This window comes from Eubalaena glacialis, chromosome 2, assembly GCF_028564815.1.
Source record: "Eubalaena glacialis isolate mEubGla1 chromosome 2, mEubGla1.1.hap2.+ XY, whole genome shotgun sequence".
Lineage (NCBI taxonomy): Eukaryota > Metazoa > Chordata > Mammalia > Artiodactyla > Balaenidae > Eubalaena > Eubalaena glacialis.
In genome coordinates, this window is record NC_083717.1 from 79,699,964 (window position 1) to 79,724,811 (window position 24,848).

General features: G+C 40.6%; 1 protein-coding gene across 6 annotated transcripts in view; it reads left to right on the plus strand.

The window, feature by feature from the left end:
• Window positions 1–13,735, plus strand: part of NEDD4 (NEDD4 E3 ubiquitin protein ligase) — a 142,764-nt gene extending 129,029 nt beyond the window's left edge. For 4 of the 6 annotated variants that reach the window (XM_061182086.1, XM_061182088.1, XM_061182087.1 and 1 more), the window contains 8 exons: window positions 692–787; window positions 1,149–1,222; window positions 1,508–1,568; window positions 3,713–3,772; window positions 3,858–3,965; window positions 4,620–4,716; window positions 12,327–12,399; window positions 13,082–13,735. In XM_061182086.1, coding sequence (XP_061038069.1) covers window positions 692–787; window positions 1,149–1,222; window positions 1,508–1,568; window positions 3,713–3,772; window positions 3,858–3,965; window positions 4,620–4,716; window positions 12,327–12,399; window positions 13,082–13,184 — 672 coding nt within the window. In that variant the 3' untranslated portion in view covers window positions 13,185–13,735. The remainder of the gene's footprint in view (window positions 1–691; window positions 788–1,148; window positions 1,223–1,507; window positions 1,569–3,712; window positions 3,773–3,857; window positions 3,966–4,619; window positions 4,717–12,326; window positions 12,400–13,081) is intronic. The other 2 variants (XM_061182090.1, XM_061182091.1) reach the window with 1 other exon arrangement.
• Window positions 13,736–24,848: the final 11,113 nt, after the last annotated feature.

Genomic DNA, 24,848 nt, shown 5'->3' on the forward strand with positions numbered 1-24,848 from the left:
TGTATAAAATGGATAACGAATAAGAACCTGCTGTATAAAAAAAAAATAAAATTTTAAAAAGAAACAGAAACCCAAGGATTAAATCCTTGACTATAACTTTGTAACCTACACTGAATAGCATCACACAGTGTGTGAACACATGGATTCCAAGACCTCGTCCGTGTTACCAAGTCCCATTTTTGTGACACATTATTCGTGTGAACAGTATAATTCTTTGTAAATCATAAAATTGCACAGTTATTGGCATTGGTTAACTGAAGTTTTGTGTTTAATTTGAGATTTTTCTTCCACTTGGGCCAGGTATAAATAACAGCCTCCTCAGAGCTGCTTAAACACTTCAAACACAGTCTCACCGGCCATGTGAAACAGGTGTTGAGTGCTCCTGAGTATCCATGGCAGTTAGGATTCATGTCAAAACTGACCCTTTAACTGGATAATAAAATCTGTACCTCCACTACTTCCAAACAGAGATAGACTTCGAAACTTTTAAGCAGGCACCACGCTATTGATATATGCACTTATACTTACTGGTCATTCATCTCTTTGTAATACTTGTATGTGTGTGTAAAAGATGTCCAACTGACCTTTTCATCTTTTGTCCAGTTATTCAGACCCTCAGCATACTTTCTCTGCAGATTCAGGTATCTTCTTTCTATATACAAGTTTTAAATATGCAATCTTTCCCATTTAGGATAGTGAGTATTACAATTCACTAAGATGGATTCTTGAAAACGATCCAACAGAACTGGACCTCAGGTTTGTCATAGATGAAGAACTTTTTGGACAGGTTTGTAAATTTTGATTAATTAAAATGGTACATAAATTGTGGAACTTTAGAACTTAAGTTTAATAACTTAAGTGAAATGTTATAACTTAAGTTTAGATGTTAAATAATGCATATACTCAACATATTTCTGCACTGTATTTTTAAATTTATTTTCCAGTAATGAAAGCTGTCTCTCAGAAAGAATTTCTGCTTCTTTAACATTGGACCCATTCCATATTTATTTTAGTAAAACTAATATTTCAAGTTTTCTTAGCTTTTGAATGGATTTAATTTAAAACACCAGGTTTCTGGTATAACTATCATATGTATACTTAATTTTTTTCACTAAAATAACATATCAAGGTATCATGCTTAATTTTAGACCCATCAACATGAGTTGAAAAATGGCGGATCAGAAATAGTCGTCACCAATAAGAACAAAAAGGAATATATTTAGTAAGTATTTTGTTGTAAGTATTTTACTCTGTTTAGTAAATTCTTTTTTGGAAATAATTTTATACTTCTTTCTGGGAAGACTCTTTGTACCTTCCTTCTCTTACCCCAGAGTCAGAGCCTCAATGTTCTTTTTTTCTTTCTGTAACCATGTCATATTACTCACTCATGTTCAGTTTTTGCCTTGGGCTTAGCTAGTCTTTATTTTTTGTTTCTAACCAGAATACATGTACCTTAACAGTTTTTCTTGTTTCCTGTGAAAAAGATGAAATGTTTTGTTTCTTTTAGTCTTGTAATACAATGGCGATTTGTAAACCGAATCCAGAAGCAAATGGCTGCTTTTAAAGAGGTATTCATTTTGTTTCCTCTTCTGTAATTTCAAAGTACAGTCCATAAGTTTTAAATATTGGGGCTTATCATGTCAGAGAAAAAGTAGTATATGACTTTTTAAAACCATTTTAAATTAATTTTCATACTGACAAAATATTAAATGAATAGATGTTGAGTTAAAACGCAATCATTCAAGAAATCCATGCAATAAACAGTCCTCCTTAACATGAATCCCCCTCACCTTTCCCAGTCCCACTCCCCTCACCTTAAGTAACCTTAGGTGAACAAAGGAACAAGAGTGCTAGAGGGATGGTGAAATATACTATTTGTTTCTTTTCCTAAATGGGGTCACATCATACATGTTGGTTTGTGACTCACTTTCTTCTCTTATCAAATACTTATTGGAGGTCTTTACATGTCAAGATATATAGCGTCCTTTCTTTGTGGCTGCCTTTTATTCATACTCTAAATTCATAAGTTATTTAAACTTCCCAACTGATAGACATTTAGGCTGTTGTCAGGGCATTCATTTCCTAAGCTAACTAAAAGTCTTCTGTTAAATATTTATCACATACTTTTTCATTTATGCAACATTGAGCACTGACTGTGTCTGGTGCTATGCGAGAGGCAAAAAGACATAGGTCCTGCTGTCAAGGAGCAGAGACTCTAAAGGGGGAAATGGACAGAGGGAAGCCTGCAGTACTAGGTGAGCAGAGAAGAGAGGTAGAAACCAGAGCAGAGAGAGGTGGAGGCAGGGGAGGGGAGGGCTCGAGGGATCGGCCAGCCACAGAGGAAGAGGAAATGCAATTCTAAGCAGAGGGGGCAGCACCTGTGAAGTGTGGCAGTAGACAGACTGGGCACACGTTAGAGAGAATACAAGCAATTGCTGTACTGGATAAGAGGATGCAAGAGGTGAAATTAAGCCTGGAGAGATTGGAAGAACCAGATGATGGGGGCCCTGTTTGTTTGGAGTTTTCTCTGAAGTCCAGTGAGGGGAGAAGGTGGCATTAAAGGCTATTAACAATAGAACGCCAGGATTCAATGTATTAATACATTTTGGTCAGATCATTCTGGAAGTGGTATGTAGTGAGCTAGAGAGGGCAAGACGAGCCGCAGAGGCTAGTTGGGAAAGTGCTGCAGAAATCCCGGGACAGTGGGAAGAAAGCTGTGTGTGCACGTGAGTGGCTCTCAGGAAGGGAGATCTATAGCTTAGGGTGATTTAAAGGATAGAGATCTGGGGATCCTCTGCATGTGTGTAGTGGAGGTGTGGACTAGACAAGATGGAAAATTCAAAAGAACAGTAAGAACGGTGAAAGTGGATGGCCACACGTGGGGATGTGGGAACACCAACATTTAAGGAACGGACAGGAGAAGCGGAGACATCAAAGGAAATCAGCAAAGGTAGACAGAGACACAGGAGGAAAACCATCAACAACAGCAGAGTTTCAAGAACAAAGGTGTTGTCAACAATATCGTAGTGCAGAGAAGTCAAATAAGATAGGGAACTAAAAAGCATGTGTTAGATGTAGCTGCAAAGCTGTCTTTGAGTTTCTCCAGGACACCTTCAGGGAAGCATTGATGAAGAGGTCAGATTGCGGTGGTTGAGGGATAGATGGGGGTGAGCAAGGGGGTTTGGAAATGCGTAGTAACACTGTCCAGAACGTGGAGAGCAGAAAGAGGGGCTTGCTTTCTTGTTTTGTTTTTAAGGTAGATAAGGCTTGAACAAATTTAGATGCATCAAGAGGGAGCTAGTAAAGGTTTAGTGATGACATCCTTGAGGAAGCAGATGAAGCACAGAGAGGAAGTGGTCCCTCTCTCCACAGCAGTGGGGAGGAGGCCCTCGTGGATGTTGGTGCTGGTTGGTACATGGGGATGCAGAAGGCTGAGGGAATTCCATCCCGCAGAATTGCCTCTATTTTCTCTCTCAAGTAGAAATTATCTGCTGTAAAGAAGGGGTGACGTGGAGGAGGAGGAGGCTTAAAAATTGTAGGGAAGTTTTAAAATAGCCACTTTGAGGAATCAGTGAGAGAACAGACATGTATACTTTCTTGTCAACACTGAAATGTCAGTTAAGAGCCCATGAATGTGTAGTGGAAGAAGACGAAGTATGGGATTGTCCATTGACCCCACTGACCAGGGTTTTAAATATATTCTTTCTACTAGGGATTTTTTGAACTGATACCACAGGATCTCATCAAAATTTTTGATGAAAATGAACTAGAGGTAAGAAGTATTGTTCTTATCTTAAAACAGGACTTTTGTTCCCATTATTTTTCATGTCTACAGTTTGACATTTCTTATTACGTAGCTTCTGATGTGTGGCTTGGGAGATGTCGATGTGAATGACTGGAGAGAACACACAAAGTACAAAAATGGCTACAGTGTAAATCATCAAGTCATCCAGTGGTTTTGGAAGGTAATGGAAAGCTTCTATTTTCATAAATTACTTTTCAGTAGATTCAATCATATTTAACTATACCAGTGGATCACATAGAGATAAGACAAAAAATATATATAGCCCTGCCAAAATTATCTTTGATTTTGTACTGTATACGTTTACCTTCTGGATATGTTTCCAACCTCCATACATATTTTTAGATAAGTAAAATGTGCAGAATGTAGTAAGTGGCAGTGACAGCTGAGATAGGCACTTGATTCCTTACTAAAGTTGGGACTCTTCAAGGGAACTTGTAATAACCTGCAGTGTATTCTCTGGGACTCCTGCATGGCTCCTTGGAATGTGATTTTCCATCTTATACAGAAATGTGTATGCTACTCAATAATACCAGTAAATAACAATTTTTTAAAAGCCGTGAGTCACACCTGAGAGGAAATTTTGTCACTTTATTAGGCTATAATCCCACTCTAAAGAGTTACCATGTAGCCTTGGAAATGAAGTTTCAAGAACTTCGTGAACCACCCATAAGCACAGCTTGAACTAAAAGAAACATGCAAATTTCATAAGTGATCATTAATGCTCTAACTAAATTCTGATAGAATATTTTTCAGGATAGTTTTGTTACCGGTTTTTTCCAGTGATGTTCCTAAGTGCTGCTTTTATCTTTTGCAGGCTGTTTTAATGATGGACTCAGAAAAAAGAATACGATTACTTCAGTTTGTCACTGGCACATCCCGTGTGCCTATGAATGGATTTGCTGAACTGTATGGTAAGGATTTCCGTAGATCATTAAAAGATGGAGCTTATGCCAGTTGTCTTCTTCATGGCTGACTAGTCTTCAGGCTTCTATCATTTATACAAATATTTAGCTTAATTTAAAAAATTAAGATTTTAAAATGATTATAATTAGATACACTGAAGTAGGTCAAAATATATGTACACCTTCTAATCAGATAGCAAAGGAGAAAACTGGAAACATGAAATGACTCAAGTTACTTCCCATTCTTGAATTTTAAATTTGATTCCCACCCTGCATTCCATTACAGAAAAAGCATTGCCTGTAGTGTGATGGTTTAGGGCAGGCAGCGTGTAAAGTTCCACAGGGTGTTTATAAGCGTACAACAAAACACAGAGTATCATAGTAGAATACATTTGGGGGAAAGAATGGACTAAATGAAGTTAAATATTCTGTTTATTGGAACGACATTTACTTGCTTTTAAAGATACCAAGAAGAACAAATCTTTCAGAGAAAGTATAGCCAAGATTGGAGCCCTACTGTCCCCTCCTTGGTAAACCTGGTTTCCTTATTAAGCTTCATTTATATCTGTTTGCAGAACCTGTCAAGCAGCTGCCACTTCTCCACCTAGAGTAACCATTCCCAGTAGGAAGGCTGAGACAAGAGCTTTCCTGCTCACCAATGTGCTCATTGGAAAGACAAATCCAATTAAGCAGGGCAAACACTCCTTCCATCTCTAGATCCACTGCCCTCTTTTATGCAGCCCAGGCCTACAGCCATCTACTGATATCATGAATTTTTTGGAATTTTGGGGAGATATCCCACACACAGGTCCAGAATTATTAGTGTTAGAATATAAATTCAAATTCTTAAGGGTTTACAAAAGAAGTAGAAGTTGCTTCAGAATGTTAATATTACAGTACAGTATTATCTAGCCAATAAAAAGTATGTTACATTTTTTTTAACATCTTTATTGGAGTATAATTCCTTTACAATGGTGTGTTAGTTTCTACTGTATCACAAAGTGAATCAGCTATACGTATACCTATATCCCCATATCCCCTCCCTCTTGCATCTCCCTCCCACCCTCCCTATCCCACCCCTCTAGGTGGTCACAAAGCACCGAGCTGATCTCCCTGTGCTATGCGGCTGCTTCCCACTAGCTATCTGTTTTACATTTGGTAGTGTATGTATGTCTATGCCACTCTCTCACTTCGTCCCAGCTTACCCTTCCCCCTCCCCAAGTCCTCAAGTCCATTCTCTACGTCTGCATCTTTATTCCTGTCCTGCCCCTAGGTTCTTCAGAACCTTTTTTTTTTTTTTAGATTCCATGTATATGTGTTAGCATACAGTATTTGTTTTTCTCTTTCTGACTTACTTCACTCTGTATGACAGACTCTAGGTCCATCCACCTCACTACAAATAAATCAATTTTGTTTCTTTTTATGGCTGAGTAATATTCCATTGTATATATGTGCCACATCTTCTTTATCCATTCATCTGTCGATGGGCACTTAGGTTGTTTCCATGTCATGGCTATTGTAAATAGTGCTGCAGTGAACATTGTGGTACATGACTCTTTTTAAATTATGGTTTTCTCAGGGTATATGCCCAGTAGTGGGATTGCTGGGTCATATGGTAATTCTATTTTTAATTTTTTAAGGAACTTCCATACTGTTCTCCAAAGTGGCTGTATCAATTTACATTCCCACCAACAGTGCAAGGGGGTTCCCTTTTCTCCACACCCTCTCCAGCATTTATTGTTTGTAGACTTTTTGATGATGGCCATTCTGACCAGTGTGAGGTGATACCTCATTGTAGTTTTGATTTGCATTTCTCTAATGATTAGTGATGTTGAGCATCCTTTCATGTGTTTGTTGGCAATCTGTATATCTTCTCTGGAGAAATGTCTATTTAGGTCTTCTGCCCATTTTTGGATTGGGTTGTTTGTTTTTTTGATATTGAGCTGCATGAGCTGCTTGTATATTTTGGAGATTAATCCTTTGTCAGTTACTTCATTTGCAAATATTTTCTCCCATTCTGAGGGTTGTCTTTTCATCTTGTTTGTGGTTTCCTTTGCTGTGCAAAAGCTTTTAAGTTTCATTAGGTCCCATTTGTTTATTTTTGTTTTTATTTCCCTTTCCCTAGGAGGTGGGTCACAAAGGATCTTGCTGTGATTTATGTCATAGAGTGTTCTATGTTTTCCTTTAAGAGTTTTATAGTGTCTGGCCTTAAATTAAGGTCTTTAATCCATTTGAAGTTTATTTTTGTATATGGTGTTAGGGAGTGTTGTAATTTCATTCTTTTACATGTAGCTGTACAGTTTTCCCAGCACCATTTATTGAAGAGGCTGTCTTTTCTCCATTGTATATGCTTGCCTCCTTTATCAAAGATAAGGTGACCCCATGTGCATGGGTTTATCTTTGGGCTTTCTATCCTGTTCCATTGATCTATATTTCTGTTTTTGTGTCAGTATCATACTGTCTTGATTAGTGTAGCTTTGTAGTATAGTCTGAAGTCAGGGAGCCTAATTCCACCAGCTCTGTTTTTCTTTCTCAGGATTGCTTTGGCTCTTCAGGGTCTTTTGTGTTTCCATACAGATTGTGAAATTTTTTGTTCTAGTTCTCTGAAAAATGCCATTGGTAGTTTGATAGAGATTGCACTGAATCTGTACATTGCTTTGGATAGTAGAGTCATTTTCACAATGTTGACTCTTCCCATCCAAGAACATGGTATATCTCACCATCTGTTTTTATCATCTTTAATTTCTTTCATCAGTGTCTTATAGTTTTCTGCATACAGGTCTTCTGTCTCCTTAGGTAGGTTTATTCCTAGGTATTTTATTCTTTTTGTTGCAATGGTAAATGGGAGTGTTTCCTTGATTTCTCTATCAGATTTCTCATCATTAGTGTATAGGAATGCAAGAGATTTCTGTGCATTAATTTTGTATCCTGCTACTTTACCAAATTGATTGATTAGCTCTAGTATTTTTCTGGTAGCATCTTTAGGATTCTCTATGTATAGTATCATGTCATCTGCAAACAGTGACAGTTTCACTTCTTCTTTTTCAATTTGTATTCCTTTTATTTCTTTTTCTCCTCTGATTGCTGTGGCTAGGACTTCCAAAACTATGTTGAATAATAGTGGCAAGAGTGGACATTCTTGTCTTGTTCCTGATCTTAGAGGAAATGCTTTCAGTTTTTCACCATTGAGAATGATGTTTGCTGTAGGTTTGTCATATATGGCCTTTATTATGTTGAGGTAGGTTCCCTCTATGCCCACTTTCTGGAGAGTTTTTATCATAAATGGGTGTTGAATTTTGTCGAAAGCTTTCTCTGCATCTATTGAGATGATCTATGGTTTTTATCCTTCAATTTGTTATTATGGTGTATCACACTGATTGATTTGCATATATTGAAAAGTCCTTGCATCCCTGGGATAAACCCCACTTGATCATGGAGTATGATCCTTTTAATGAGTTGTTGGATTCTGTTTGCTAGTATTTTGTTGAGGATTTTTGCATCTATATTCATCAGTGATACTGGTCTGTAATTTTCTTTTTTTGAGTATCTTTGTCTGGTTTTGGTGTCAGGGAGATGGTGGCCTCATAGAATGAGTTTGGGAGTGTTCCTTCCTCTGCAATTTTTTGGAAGAGTTTGAGAAGGATGGGTGTTAGCTCTTCTCTAAATGTTTGATAGAATTCACCTGTGAAGCCATCTGGTCCTGGGCTTTTGTTTGTTGGAAGATTTTTAATCACAGTTTCAATTTCAGTGCTTGTGATTGGTCTGTTTCTATTTTCTATTTCTTCCTGGTTCAGTCTCAGAAGGTTGTGCTTTTCTAAAAATTTGTCCATTTCTTCCAGGTTGTCCATTTTATTGGCATATACTTGCTTGTAGTAATCTCTCATGATCCTTTGTATTTCTGCAGTGTCAGTTGTTACTTCTCCTCTTTTCATTTCTAATTCTATGTCTGGCTAGTGGTTTATCAATTTTGTTTATCTTCTCAAAGAACCAGCTTTTAGTTTTATTGATCTTTGCTATTGTTTCCTTCATTTCTTTTTCATTTATTTCTGATCTGGTCTTTATGATTTCTTTCCTTCTGCTAACTTTGTGGGTTTTTTTGTTCTTCTTTCTCTAATTGCTTTAGGTGTAAGGTTAGGTTGTTTATTTGAGATTTTTCTTGTTTCTTGAGGTAGGATTGTATTGCTATAAACTTCTCTCTTAGAACTGCTTTTGCTGCATCCCATAGGTTTTGGGTCATCGTGTTTTCATTGTCATTTGTTTATAGATATTTTTTGATTTCCTCTTTGATTTCTTCAGTGATCTCTTGGTTATTTAGTAGAGTATTGATTAGTCTCCATGTGTTTGTATTTTTTACCGTTTTTTTCCTGTAATTGGTATCTAGTCCTATAGTGTTGTGGTCGGAAAAGATACTTGATACGATTTCAGTTTTCTTAAATTTACCAAGGCTTGATTTGTGACCCAAGATATGATCTATCCTGAAGAATGTTCCATGAGTACTTGAGAAGAAAGTGTATTCTGTTGTTTTGGGGTGGAATATCCTATAAATATCAATTAAGTCCATCTTGTTTAATGTATCATTTAAAGCTTGTGTTTCCTTATTCATTTTCATTTTGGATCATCTGTCCATTGGTGAAAGTGGGGTGTTAAAGTCCCCTAATATTATTGTGTCACTGTCAATTTCCCCTTTTATGGTTGTTAGCATTTGCCCTATGTATTGAGGTGCTCCTGTGTTGGGTGCATAAATATTTACAATTGTTATATCATCTTCTTGGATTGATCCCTTGATCATTATGTATTGTCCTTCTTTGTCTCTTGTAATAGTCTTTATTTTAAAGTCTATTCTATCTGATATGAGAATTGCTACTCCAGCTTTCTTTTGACTTCGATTTGCATGGAATATCTTTTTCCATCCCCTCACTGTCAGTCTGTACGTGTCCCTAGGTCTGAAGTGGGTCTCTTGTAAGCAGCATATATACGGGTCTTGTTTTTGTATCCATTCAGCCAGTCTTTGTCTTTTGGTTGGAGCATTTAATCCATTTACATTTAAGGTAATTATTGATATGTATGTTCCTATTATCATTTTCTTAATTGTTTTGGGTTTGTTATTGTAGGTCTTTTCCTTGTCTTGTGTTTCCTGCCTAGAGAAGTTCCTTTAGCATTTGTTGTAGTGCTGAATTCTCTTAGCTTTTGCTTGTCTGTAAAGGTTTTAATTTCTCCATCGAATCTGAATGAGATCCTTGCTGGGTAGAGTAATCTTGGTTGTAGGCTTTTCCCTTTCATCACTTTAAATACGTCCTGCCACACCCTTCTGGCTTGCAGAGTGTCTGCTGAAGGATCAGCTGTTAACCTTATGGGGAGTCCCCTGTATGTTATTTGTTGCTTTTCCCTTGCTGGTTTTAATATTTTTTCTTTGTGTTTAATTTTTAATAGTTTGATTAATATGTGTCTTGGCGTGTTTCTCCTTGGATTTATCCTGTATGGGACTCTCTGCACTTCCTGGACTTGACTGAGTATTTCCTTTCCCATATTAGGGAAGTTTTCAACTATAATCTCTTCAAATACTTTCTCAGTCCCTTTCTTTTTCTCTTCTTCTTCTGTGACCCCTATATTTCGAATGTTGGTGGTTTAATGTTGTCCCAGAGGTCTCTGAGACTGTCCTCAATTCTTTTCATTCTTTTTTCTTTATTCTGCTCTGTGGTAGTTATTTCCTCTATTTTATCTTCCAGGTCACTTATCCTTTCTTCTAACTCAGTTATTCTGCTATTGATTCTTCTAGAGAATTTTTAATTTCATTTATTGTGTTGTTCATCATTGTTTGTTTGCTCTTTAGTTCTTCTAGGTCCTTGTTAAACGTTTCTTGTATTTTCTCCATTCTATTCCCAAGATTTTGGATCATCTTTACTTTCATTACTCTGAATTCTTTTTCAGGTAGACGCCTATTTCCTCTTCATTTGTTTGGTCTGTTGGTTTTTACCTTGCTCCTTCATCTGCTGTGTATTTCTCTGTCTTCTCAGTTTGCTTAACTTACTGTGTTTGGGGTTCACAGGCTGCAGGTTCATAGTTCCCGTTGTTTTTGGTGTCTGACCCCAGTGGGTAAGGTTGGTTCAGTGGGTTGTCTAGGCTTCCTGGTGGAGGGGACTGGTGCCTGTGTTCTGATGGATGAGGCTGGATCTTGTCTTTCTGGTGGGCAGGACCACATCCAGTGGTGTGTTTTGGGGTGTCTGTGAACTTATTATGATTTTAGACAGCCTCTCTGCTAATGGGTGGGGTTGTGTTCCTGTCTTGCTAGTTGTTTGGCATGGGGTGTCCAGCACTGGAGCTTGCTGGTTGTTGAGGGGAGCTGGGTCTTAGCGTTGAGATAGAGATCTCTGGGAGAGCTCTCACCAATTGATATTACGAGGGGCCGGGAGGTCTCTTGTGGACCAATGTCCTGAACTTGGCTCTCCCACCTCAGAGGCTCGGGCCTGACACCTGGCCGGAGCACCAAGATCCTGGGTCATCCTGGAGAAGATGGACTGAAGCCAGGAGAAAGTTAGATGATGAGAGACCTGTCAGAAGGCTTGTTTGGTGAAATCAGGCAAAGGATGGTGATATTCTGTACCCAGGCTCTACTCGCGAAGGGGAAAGGGGTGCCTCGGGAAGCCAAGTGCGAACTTCCACACAAAAGTATGTTACATTGATATTGGTTGACTTACAGGAAGTTTTCCAGATGGATTGTTTAGGTGAGAGAATCAAGAGGAAGGGAAATATGATTCCATGCTATGGAAAACACAGTGACAAAAGTACTGAAAATTTAACTGTATGGATAATTGTGATGGGTGATGTGTGAAAAGCAATGCTTTTTGAGAAAAGAGTAATATGGAAAATTTAGGTATTTTTAGTGCTGCTTCTGACAATTATCCTCACACACACATATTTGGATATGAGTCTAAGACATGGAGAGAAGTATGGAAGGTGTCTCATCGTGTTGTCAGCATTGATGACCTGGGAGGTTGGAGGATGTTGAGAATTGGAGAAGGAAGAACTAAGCAAAAACTCCAAAGGAAAAAAAAAAGTTTCTAAGAATGTCCATAATAAGAGGAAAATGTAGCATGTATAACATGATCCCATGCACATAAAATCCTATATAGATGCACATGCACAAAAAGATTCATGATAGGATGTTTACTCAGATTTAATGGTGGAATTTCAGGTGATTTTTACATCTTTCATTATATAATCTCACTGCAAAAAAAAATAAAGCAATAGAGAAAAAATAATCAGAAAAAGCTGTTTTCAGTGGGACTCAAAAATGCACATTTTCTGTGTACCTATGACAGAGGTGGTATATGGAAATGCAGGCCTAGGAAACAGCAAAAGCCCCGTCAGACACACAACCCCCACCCCCTGCCCCAGGGCAGAGTGATACTGTGGTCCCAAATGCACTGATAGAAGAGGAGTCCTCGTTTCGTGGCTGGACAGTAAAGTCATCAGGCCCAGGACAACATTATTTCTTTTGAGTTTAAAGAAACTAGATGTTCTCTGTGTGTTTAAGTTCTACATTAGCAAAAGTGAGTTGTGAAATGCCCAGAAATTCCTGTAAGACTAATTGAAGCCAAAGCAACTCTTCTTCCTTGTAGGCTCAAACGGACCACAGTCATTTACAGTTGAGCAGTGGGGCACCCCTGAGAAGCTGCCAAGAGCTCATACGTGGTAAGCAGTTTCTCTGACCCTAGAGAACAAGTCCTCAGAGACAGAAGGTCCTCAAACAGTCTGGGTACGGAAGGTGTAGTTCCCTCTGTGCTGTGTTGGTGGCAGATATGGAGGGGGAGGGGGGAGAGAAGAGGAGGAGGAGGACCGGGAGACAGCGACACCAACCCAGGAACAGCTGTTTCTTTACTGGGCAGGCCTGAAGACCAGGTAGCTGAACATTGGAGAGACCCATCTAAACTTTTGACCAGGGGACATCCCTGGCAGTCCAGTGGTTAAGATTCAGTGCTTCCACTGCAGGGGGCACGGGTTCGATCCCTGGTCAGGGAACTAAGATCCCAGATGCCACACGGTACAGCCAAAAAAAGGTAAACTGTTGACCATATCTTGCTTCCATCACATGAATGATGAGCCATCCCAGGAAGGACTAGAACACTCCGTTTTGAAGGTTCAAATGACAGGAGCCCAGACATTTGGAGATCAGGGTGGAGGTGAGAGGTCACCACCAAGAATTCATGGGGAGAGTCCACACCTAGAGTCCAATCCTAAACATTCCTTCTCCCTGAGGAGAAAAGGTCTTTTCGTGTGGTTGAAACATAGCACGCATAGCTGCACCATGAATAGTTTGCCCTGGGAACTTGCTGTGTCAGTGTCTGCAATAACCAGCCCCTCTCTGTTCTTTCAGCTTTAATCGCTTGGACTTGCCACCGTATGAGTCATTTGAAGAATTATGGGATAAACTTCAGATGGCCGTTGAGAACGCTCAGGGTTTTGATGGCGTTGATTAGATTACAAGTAACAATCTATGGTGTTTTACTGCCGCTTTTTTATAAGCAAAATCTTGACTTAAAATTTTCCAGGGAACTACTAACCCTTGGCCATTGATGCTTCCCAGATATTGGAGAAAATCATGTCAAAGAATTAGAAGAAATAGTATGACAACTTTTCCATTATTTCATTCACTTATATAAGGTGTTGCTTTTACGCAGTTGTTTTGTTCTATCTTGAGTTCACCCTCTAGGATATAAGTCCTGTGTGCCTGAAATCGTGAGTTTTGTCCTTGACATTTACCTCTTTTACAGTATTTGCCAGGCAGTTTCGTAAACTACTGAAATTATAACTGTGAAATATTTGTGATAAGTGTCATGTGTGAAAAGTTTGATGCTTTTTGAGAAGGAAACTGAAATTGGGGAAAAAAACTTTAATATTGAGTACACTACAATATACTCAGTGCTGCCTGCAGCTAGTTATTATTTTGTAGACCTGCCTACTGCACGTTACTGCCCAGATTTTTGGAAAAATCTTAGAAAGTATGTTACCTATATTTTTAGTCAACTGATTCACTTGCAAAAAGCTGTTTACTTCTTCATTTTAAAAAGCATTTGGCTTTTGTTAATATGCGGTTTTAATAAGCAAGGTGGTTCATAAGACGTGAAGCAAATTCAAATTTGCGAAGGGTTAAAGGTATTAACGCCTCCCTCTTGCCTGTATATCCTTATGGCTCATTGGTAGAGTCATCACTCTTTACTGTGTTAGTTTAGTTAAAAGAATTCCTTCTTCAATCTAAAGCTTGACAAAGCAGTATTCCTAAATAAGCCTTGAAGAACTAAGTTAAATGTATAATACTTGCCTTTACTAGTCATTCTTTACACTTGCACAATTATGTAGTAAATATATGTTTACAGGGTTTATTATGTTTACAGATTAAGCTAATCTCTGCAGTTGCATTTTTATATTTTTAGTATTTCACTTTAGTCAAAAAAACCAAATAATTTGTTAAAAATAACCAAAGAATAGTTATAATGCATAATTTGTATTAAATTACCATATTTCTTATGCTTTTTTAAAAACCTGTTTACTATGAAAATGTTTTGCTATAAATCCAAAACTCTTTAGGCAAAATGCTACAGACAGACTCCGACTTTAGCCAAACTGAAGTACGTAAAACTCCTGTGCATGCATTCAGTGAAGGTTTACTGAATGCCTGCGATGTGCATAGCTCTGTCTAGGCCCTGGGGTGAGAGTTGTCAGCTTCAAAGAAATCTAGCTGAGTCCCCATCCTCAAGGAACTTAGAGGTGTGTAAAGGAATTTTCAAACAATCAAAAGTCGGGGTGAGCAGAATAAGGCAAAAGGGAAAGTGTTCCAGTGCACCTGCAAAGATAAGTGTGCCAAGACTGTATTTATATATTTTATACCTACATTGGAATGATTATATAGAAAATGCTCTTGCAAAAAGATAAAGCTATTTCTCAATATGGTATCTTCGTGATTTAGGGGTAATTGTAAATATATGTTATTAATCTTCTTAAATACATATATATATATATATATATATATATATATATATATATGCATACTCTGAGAGTTGTAAGAAGTGCATCTGGCTCTTGGTTAAAGTTTGTTGGGGTCTAACACAATGGGTACCATTCAGCACCTGGTAGGGATCTCCCATGTGACAGAAGCAAAACCACTTTCCAAACAGCACATCAGCAACTCAGCTTAGGGAGAGTAATTCACAGATCTGTGTACCCTGTGTCTTATCTTCACCTTGCTAACTAGCATTCAGGGGAGACCACCAGGTGTAGCCCTAATTTTATCACTTACCAAATGTTTAAACTGAAGCAGCGTACTTCACCTCTCTGGGCTCCTGGTTCTTCACCTGTCAAAGGAAAATAATCATGCGCACTCTCATTGTCATGTAAGATTATTGTAAATTCCAGAAAGATGCTTTGTAAAGTACCATACGATCCAAAGGTGCTTTGTGCTGACCATCAGATTTTGTCAAATCAGGTGTGAACACAAACTACACTCCCAAAGAAAAATCTCTTCATTTAAAAATAAAATGACTGCTGACAGACAAGGAAGTAGGAACATCTCTGATATTGAATATATACAGATATACATATGCATGTTTATCTGTACATGGATCTTACCAACAGAATTCATTTTCTCCACATGAGCAAAGTAATATTAATATGGGCCAATGCATTTTGGAATGTTCTCATTATGTAGAACTGAATGTGAAAACTATTTTTGTTAAAACAAGATTTTACCATATGATTGTTTAAATATCGCTTCTGTGAAATACAGCAGATATCAGAGCTTGAGAAAATATAAAGCTTGCTTTTCGTCCAACTCATTCACTTGGATGATTCTGTGACTCAGATAAAACAGGGTGTTAAAGAGACCAGACACTCCCACCAGCCCCCAGCCACAGACCATCATCTCCCAGGTGTGCACTGATGGTCCAAAAGGAACCTGTATCAAGCAACACAGCCCCTCATCCCAGATAGCAAAGTTTCTCAAATGCATTCTACGGCTGGAAGTAAATAGGGTCATTTATGTAAAGCAAGGACGTCGGGTTATTTTTAGAATTATAAGCACATAATTTTAGCCTATTATTTTCTCTGTAATCAAACAAATTTTAACAGACATAAAATTGTGCTACAAATGCATTTCATCCTAGTTTAAATGGTTATTTGTTTTCATTTTTTATTTATAGTGCTGAAATTATTCCAGAGAATTATCAAGTTAAACAATTCGTTTGGATTATAAGCCACTTGACATAGTTTTTTAAAATCTTCTCATATGGGAAAAAGATATCAAGATTAACGTATCAAAATTTATTGCATACTTTAAAATATAAAACCATTTTTTAAAATCTTGATGCCACAAATAAAGTTCTATTCTAGTAAAAACAGAAACTGTGATTCATTTTCAAATAGAAATGTTTCCAAGCCATTATCCTTGGCCAATAGCTCCTGATCTAGTTCTCTGCAGCAACACGTGGAATTCTCAAGACAACCTTGAATTTATAGCAGGTTACCTAGCATGATTATAAACTCTTAACCACAGAGAATCTCCATTTTATAAACAGGTCCTGTTCCCAAAATCTGGTTGTTAGTAAAATATCCAGAAGACAATATAATAATAAAGTTACAAATGGACTGGATTTCAGACTTGCTGTTGTTCATTCCAGAGGCCAGCCATGGAACCTATTTATAACATTGTTTCTATGTGAAAAGGAATTCCAAGTGTTACTTCAGAAGTAAGTATCTTTTCATCCTTCCTCTGAACTCCTGGAAGTTTCCCAGTTAGAAGGGAATCCAACACCCTCACCCCCAGTCAGCCCTAGGAAGGTGCTGTTCCAGCCCTGTTTCTGCCAAAATCCAGACTGTAGTTGTAATCTGTGGGGTCCAGACGCCTGCCTTCCCCGCTTCCACCCTTCCAGTGCTCACCAGCTCGGGCAGTAGCTAGCCGGCACCGTGCCTCCCCGTACAGGAAGTCCTTGCTTTGCTGTCCAGCAGGGCAGGCACATTCCTTTTTATAAAGGATATTATACTAAGTGTTAGAATCGCAGGACCTCACTCTGAATAGTGGCTTCAGTAGATTTGTGTGTATTTTTCTTGAGCGTTAAAGAATATCGCTAAATTAGCGGCCTGTTTCGGTTCTGCCAGTCTCTTCATCTGCAATCCATCCTATGCAGTCCCTCCATCCCACACCAGTGTTTCCTTTCTCGTATACAAATCTGATCAGGTTACTCTGCCAAAAACGCTCTGAAAGCTCCCCAGAGCCATAAGGAAGAAGCCCAAACCTGTTGGCGTGAAATGCAGTCTGTCCCCAGCTTAATGCATGAGTTCCACCTTCCATCATACCCCACTCAGGCACCCTGCCCTCCACCCAAACCAGGCCTCCCTCCAGTCCCTAATCACTGAAAACTTCTCTGCATCTGCTTATGTCCACTTGCAAAATCACTCCTGCTCTTGGAGCAGTGGAAGGGTGCTGTGGCCTAGCATTTGGTACCTAGTAGCATGAATGGGATCGTATTGCTATGCTTTGTTTACGTAATTCTCGCCTACAAACTTGGGCAGCTTGAAAACGGACTTCTTTGTATACATTTTTAATATGTTCATTTTCCAACACATAAATACAATATGAGTATTGTTTGTGTATAGACCCAGTGCACATGTATTGAGCACCTACAGCGTCCCTGGCCCTGTGCAGTAATATGCAGGAAGCTCTGTATTTAGGGGGATGATGGGAACTGTGAAAATACACATGCAGAGAAGGAGCTTGACTGAGATCCTGCAGAGCACCAGGGTCTGCAGTAAACACTTTACGTGGGTCCCATTTAATCTTCATAAAAACTCAGTGAGGCAGGTTTTATAGGCTCAAAAAGGACAAGTAATTCACCTGAGGCCACACAGCATATAAACTCAGTGGATTATGAACCACAACAAAAAAAAAGAAAGCTATAGAATCCAATCAGCAAATTACCAAGGTGTATTCGTTTTCTATTGCTGCATAACAAATGACCACAAAGCTAGCAGCTCAAATCAACACCCATTTATCATCTCACAGTTCAGTCCGTCATTAACTCCACATGGAATCTAAAATATGACACAAATGGACTTATCTACAAAACAGAAACAGACTCACAGACATAGAGAACAGACTTGTGGTTGCCAAGGGGTAGGTGGGGGAGGGATGGATTGGGAGTTTGGGATTAGCAGATGCAAACTATTATATATAGAATGGATAAACAACAAGGTCCTACTGTATAGCACAGGGAACTATATTCAATATCCTATGATGAATCATAATGGAAAAGAATATGAAAAAGAGTGTATATATATGTATAACTGAATCACTTTGCTGTTTAGCAGTAATTAACAGAACATTGTAAATCAACTATACTTGAATAAAATTAATTTAAAAATTAAAAAAAAAGAAATCCACATGGGCTCAGCTGGCTTCTCTACTTAGGGCCTCACAGGCCAAAACCAAGGTGTCAACCAACCAAACTCTTACATGCTTCAGTGATTCTTCAGTTGTTGACAGAATGCAGTTCCTTGTGGCTAGAGTTCTAAGGTCCCCATTTTCTTGCTGGCTGTCATCTGGGGACCAGTCTAAGCTTCTACAGACCACATACATTTCTCATCACTCGGCCGCTCCATCTTCAGGCCAGCAATGGTGTGTGGAATCCTTTTCATGCTTAGAACCTCCCTGATGCCTCCTTTTGCCGTCCTCTTCTGCCACCAGGTGGAGAAAATTCTCACTTTCCAAGGCTCACTTGATTAGTCCCACCTCTGTCATCTCCCCTTTTGAAGTCTACCGTGCTAGGCATAACACAGTCGTGGGAGTGAGACCTTACCACATTCACGGATTGCAGGTATTGGGGCCTTGAGCTTTTGGGCCATTTGTAGAAATTCTACCTCCCACACAACCTAAAAGTAAAGGGTGGCAAAGGGTTATGGAGATGCGGCTTGAAAAACACTTAAATGTATCTAATTTTATATTTCGTGGTTCAGGGTTCCATTCTTTGCCAATGAAAAGCCTGATAAATGAATGGTACTGTCAGCCGGTGGATTCATCTTCAGCAGCTGTGAATTCACGAATCACTACTCAGGTTTGTGGTTTTCTCAGTGGCATCAAGGTTGAATTGGCCTGAAATTAGATTCAACTCATCCTTAGAAGCTTCCTTATTATAGAAAGAGAACTAGATCATCGCTGCTCTTTTTATTTGTTTGAAGGATTGATATTCCTTCCAATGAAGTTATGTTCAGGATAATGACGTGGGTGCAAATCAAAACAGACTCGAAAGCAAAGAAAACCATTCACAGCCCGGAGTTGCTGATCATTTGCTGGCTCTCAGTCTCCAGAGAGAAGGGGAGGGGCAGGGGGGGCCTCTGGAGGCCCTGAGCGAGCACGCAGCTCTGGAGCAGGGTGTTCTCCTTGGGAAGGTAACCAGAGATTAAAGCCATAACTGTAGGCTGTTGAGGATGCTCAATTCATTGTTGAGATCCTGATTTAAGTTCTCTTATGAAAAATAATTACTATCAAGGCAAACCCCATACCTTCCTAAGAGTTGTTTTTCTTTAACACATATATTTTATAAATGAGAAACTCAAGCATATTCTCTCCAATCAGTAAGAGGTAATGAACACAGTGAGCTAAGGATAATCTGTTTAAACAAACAGGATTTTCATGGATGCTAGACTTGAAAACACGATCCAGATCAATGACATGGTTAATATTCAGTCACTGTGCATTAGCCCAAGGATAAACTTCCAGACTTGAAGACAATGAAATAGCTCCAGTGGGATGACCAAATTCTCAATGGTGAAGGGGAAGTGGCCAACTAGCTTTGCTTTTTCAGTATTGCTATGTGTTGTAATGTCGTAATGCTTGTGGATAAATGTTGATGTCGTGTGGTTTTAAGCTACAAGGAATTCAGTAATGTTTTATCCTTGTCTACATCTTCAAAAGAAGTGTGAGAAGGGAAAAAAAGAAAGCTCTGTTAACTCAGTTACTACCAGAACTCTGAATATCTGTGGTTGCCCCTATGAGTCAGTTTACATACTTTCCCCCATTGCCATCTGGGGACAATGTGGATAGGAATTTGGGGTTTATCATCAAAACATATAATTACTCATTTAAGCATTGCCAGGGGTGGGAAAGAAGGAACACATAGCACATACTGCAAGCCTTTGGAAGGTATATTAAGACATTTAAGACTGAGCCAAGGTCTAGTCCAGCATTGTCCAATAGAAATATAATGCAGGTGACATGTAATTTTAAATTTTCTAGTAGCACATTTTAAAGAGTAAAAAGAGATAAATGAATTTAATAGTAATAATGTATTTAATGAAGTATATCCAAAATATTAACATTTCAACATGTAATTAACATAAAATTATTAATGATGTTTTTCATTATCTGATACTAAGTCTTCAATATGCAGTGTGTATTTTATGCTTCCAGCACGTCTCAGTTCAGAACGGCCACATTTCAAATAGCCACAGGGGGCTGGCACTACATATTGGACAGCACTGGAATCAATGGGCCTGGGTCATGCTTAGACACCACAAAAGGGAATGAAGAAGCAGCTTTGAGTGGCTAACCTGGGAAGGTGCAAAAATTAGCTTGCTTCCTCCAGGCAACTCCAGAGTCTTGGAAGAAATTTCTCCAAGAGAGCCCAATGTCAAAAACTAAGCAACATTGCAGAGAGCCAGTCTGCGGTGATTCCAAATTTTACTTTTAGGAGCTTAAGGTTGGCAGTCTGGTTGCAAGGGGAGCTATCTTTGCACTGTGAACACACTGTCTCCACACAGATTCTGTTTGCTAGGGATGGCTTGGGAGAGATCTAATGCAGATCATGGGGAGATAAGCCAAATCCCCAAATCACACCTACAACCCTCCTCCTTAGAGCTGAGGTTGCCCCAGCCAGTGATGCTGAAGGTGTCCCACGTTGAAGGTCATATAATGCGGGCAGAAGCAAACATGTGGGAATCGCTGGCAACCAGCATCCAGTGTGAAGCGCTGGATCTAGGACCTTGGAAGATCATCACAGAACAGGGCGAGGGGGATGGGGAATGGGGCGATTTATCAGAAACTGCCAGAAACAGGAGGGTGGCGATGAGACTGGACAACTGGGAGGGTAAGGCCACCGCAGAGGAAGGAACTCCGCGGGGTCGCAGGGGGTCACCTGGGGGAGAGCCTCTTCGACGTTGGGAGGAAGGCAGAGACTGTGGGAGACACAGCTGTTTGTTTTTTCTGCTGCAAGGAGAATAACAAAATGCGATCAGGAGAGCTAATAGACTACAGATGCAGAACTTCTGGCTGAGCGCTCAGACCTGCGAAAGGCTTTGAACTGGAACCAGCCCTCTCATTTTCAGCAGTGCGTGTGGCCCATGAAAAAGAAAGAGTGAAGTAAAACAAGAGACCCACCAGAGATAATTATGAGTTACTCCCAGCGGGTGAAATAACAGAGATTATATTGGGCTGGGGGAAAAGTAGGGGTTTGATCATGAAAGGACTTATGTTCGATGCTAAGGAATCCCATCAACAATGGGGAAGCTATTCAAGAGTTACATGCCAAAAAGTGTATGCTTTGGTATGAACTTTAGAAAGCTCGTTCTGCCTATTTAAGGGTAGCAGGTCTGGGGGCAGGTGCTAACGTGGAGAGTGTTCCAAGGACGAAGGTGAGAAATGGTAGCGCGTCTGAAGCCAGGGTTGAGATGTCATATGGAGAGAGGTGCAGCTGTTGGGCAGGGGGGAGCAAGAGGGGCGAAGACAGGAGTCTGGGCTGACACCTACCCCAACACCCAGATGGGGGCACCTGGATGGGTGCTGGTGTTGCCACCGCCGCCGCCGAAACAGAAAGGACTGTGGACTTTCCACGGGGTGACATCAGAGGGGAGGCTTCTGATAGGCAGCTGTGGATCTAAAGGTGGGTGAAGATTTGGAGGTTGTCAGCAAATAGTTGTGAGCCCATGAGGGGATCGTATTACATGGGCCGCCAACTAAGAAAGCTGATCCAAATTATCAAACATCACTTCTGATAAGTTAATTTTATTATACTTTGTATTTAATAGAACAAGTGGCGATTGGGGGACGTTTATAAACAATACAATTGGTAGTGTATTTCCAGCCAAAACCAATGCTTTTAGGTTTTTTTTGCTCTTTATTAGGTATTCCAGGACCTGTAATTAATGCCAACAGTTTTCTCCCCTTGGTGCAGACCTTCCCCACCTCCGCGCACATGCGGCCACCTGAGCCTGACGCCGGTTGATGACCTGGGCTCCCAATTGTCCCCCGAGCCAGGCCCCATTTCACTTCGCCCGCTTCCACCTGAGGCCCCGCCCAGTCCTCTTCCCTGGAGCCCCGGCACCTGCGGGTATCATCGCTGATGGGAACCACCTGGGACGCCCCCGGGGGAAGCGTGGGCGGGAGAGAAGCTGAAACAGGCCGGGCGGGCCTGAGGAGGGAGCCGCAGTGAGCACGGGCTCCCAGACACGCGGGAGGTGTCGGGGGAGAGGAAGGAGAGCCCGGAGGAGCAGGAGGGACCCGTGAGCGGGCCGTGGGGTCACAGCGGCGACCTGCAGAGGCCATGGCAGCTCCAGGACGGAGAGCAGGTAAGACAGCGGCCCTGAAGGGAGGAAGAAAGCCCTCCCCTCTACCCTTGTGCCCCATGACGCAAGTGACCCCGAAGCCCCCCAGATGAGTACATTCAGTTCCCTCTCGGGACTGGCCTCCCCTGCGGGAGGGGTGAGATTCAAGGGCAATTGGATGTGCCTCCCCCAGCCTCCTCGCACCTATTTGCTGATGGCTGAAATTATTTTAATAGCACCTAAGACCTTTCACTTCCATACTTAAAAGATTGAATTATAATACAAAGGACAAATGTTTCCTGAACCCAAATGTGTTCGTAGTAAAGTATAAGTGACCAAGGTAAGGCCTGTTCAGTAGTGATAGAGGTTAGGAAAAGGGACACCTCGCTTGGGGTGGAAAAGCCCTGAAACGGGAGGCTGGGGTCCACAGATGCCGATATTCACAGTCTGGCCGTGTCCTTCTGGGCTGTTGACCTGAAATGGATCCGAGTCCGGGAGAAGCGGCCCGGGCGGGGTCCCCGGGTGGGCAGCCGCGTCGTCAGCCGCAGCAGGGCCACTGCTTGAATTATTTCCTCTGCCTGAGATCGCGCTCGGGACTTTTGTGTAGGAGAAGCGTTTCACAAAACTCTACACCGCAGAATACTTCCAAGTATTGAGTTACTCAAAAGATGCTTACTATTCATGGGTGTGAACTCAGAGAACAAATACGCTCACACCAAAAGTGACAGACATAAATGTGGGGCTTTCTTTGATTATATTGGTTCCTAGTTAAATATAAGTTACTCCTTCTCCAGGTGTGTACAGACTCTTTTCCAGAGTGACAATAACTTTTTCCCTTTGACTCAACCTCCTCCTCCATCCTCTAGGCATCCCCTGCCAGCAATGAGGGGATGGCCTCCTTCCGAAGTCTGTTTGCCAGGTTATGGGAGCTTGGAAGTCTTTTCAGCTGTGGAACGCAGATTACTCACCCCTTTTCAAATGATCTAACATACATACAGCCGTGGTTAGAATAGTGACTCAGCCACTAAGTGAATGGGTATTTTTTTTAATCCATGACAAACATGTTTGGAAGTTATCTTATTGTCCCCTCACTTCCTAATTAGGACACTGAAGCGCTCTAGGGCGTCCCTTCCTTTCAGCCGGCACTTTTAATGCTCTTTAGTGTGTATCTTCACATTCATTGTCTCCTTTTATTCAATGCCAGTACAGTAGGTAGTTCACGTGTCATTGTTCTCGCTTGGCAGATCAGAAAGATAAGACACAGCAAGGGTTTGCTTTGGTCACAGAGTAAATTAGGAGCAGACCTGGATCTGTGAAGTGAGGTCGGCCGCATCGGGTGGTCTCCTGACCCAGGCCCCGCACAACTTCAGGCCCTTGTTTCCAGGACTCATGAGCTCACCCGAATCTCACTAGGCCTGCGCATCAGCTGAGCTGTGGGGGGCATGTCAGTCATCCAGCCGGCACCCTCCTCCCTCCAGATGGGATGGGGGTGGAGAAGCCAAATGCAGGCTGTCTGGCCCCGGGGCAGGGCCTAATGGGCAGGGAGAGCTTTGCCTTTTTTCAGAGAACCTTATCAGGTTCTTAAAGTGGGACTTGTAGTGAACAATATTCTCAAAATAACAAGTTGTCAGCCATGGGCAAAATTTTCTAAATAGTAAACATTACCACTGATTAGGAATCTAATGTATCAAGGTGCTTTGGGCTTAGAACACCACACTTCTCTCACAGAGGGGGTTTGCTAACAATTCACTGGCTACGGTGGCAGAGCCAGGGTCTCTGTTCCGTCCCTCTCAGACCTTTGTTCTGTGTCTTGATCAATTCTTCTGTCATTCTCTGTCCTCTGTGGGTATGTTTGTGCGTGAGGGTAGAAAGGGTGGATGGATATGTGTAAATTCTCTGCAGTATATCCAGTGCCGAATTATTCTATTACGAGGGCTTTGCTGTCCTGCTTATAAATCCTTACACACTTTCTTTCTCTCCTCCACTCTATTTGGAAAGTTTTTGTCTCAGATCATTGACTAGTGGTTATATCAGTCCCCCCTCCCCCTCTTCAAGAGGGAGATGCTGTTTATCTTTCCCAAGAAATTTTATGGTTTAGGTGGGAAAAATCTGGCTCCCTGCAGAGCCCTGAGAGGAAGATCCAAGAAAGAAAATAACCCTGTATTTCTGGCATTTCCTGGCTGCCCAGAGCTTCCCTCTACAGCTGACATTGATAAAATTTCATCAAGGACATTAGTCGATCAGGCTACAGGCTTTTATTATGTCACTTACTCTGAGAGTCATATTAGCATTTAAGATACTGGTCTTTTTTTCTGCATAGAATGTGACATGTCTCTATTTTGCATGCTATCACATTCCTAAAAACTCAATACAGCCCCTAAATTAATTGAAAAGTGACTTTAAAATATAATTTAACACTCCTGACAGACACAAAAGTATTCTTAAACAAACGGAAAGACATTTCCTGTTTTTGCCTAGGATGACACAACATTATAAAGATGTCGTTTTCCCTAAATTAATTTAAAAAGCTAATGCAATACCGACAAGTTGCATTTTAG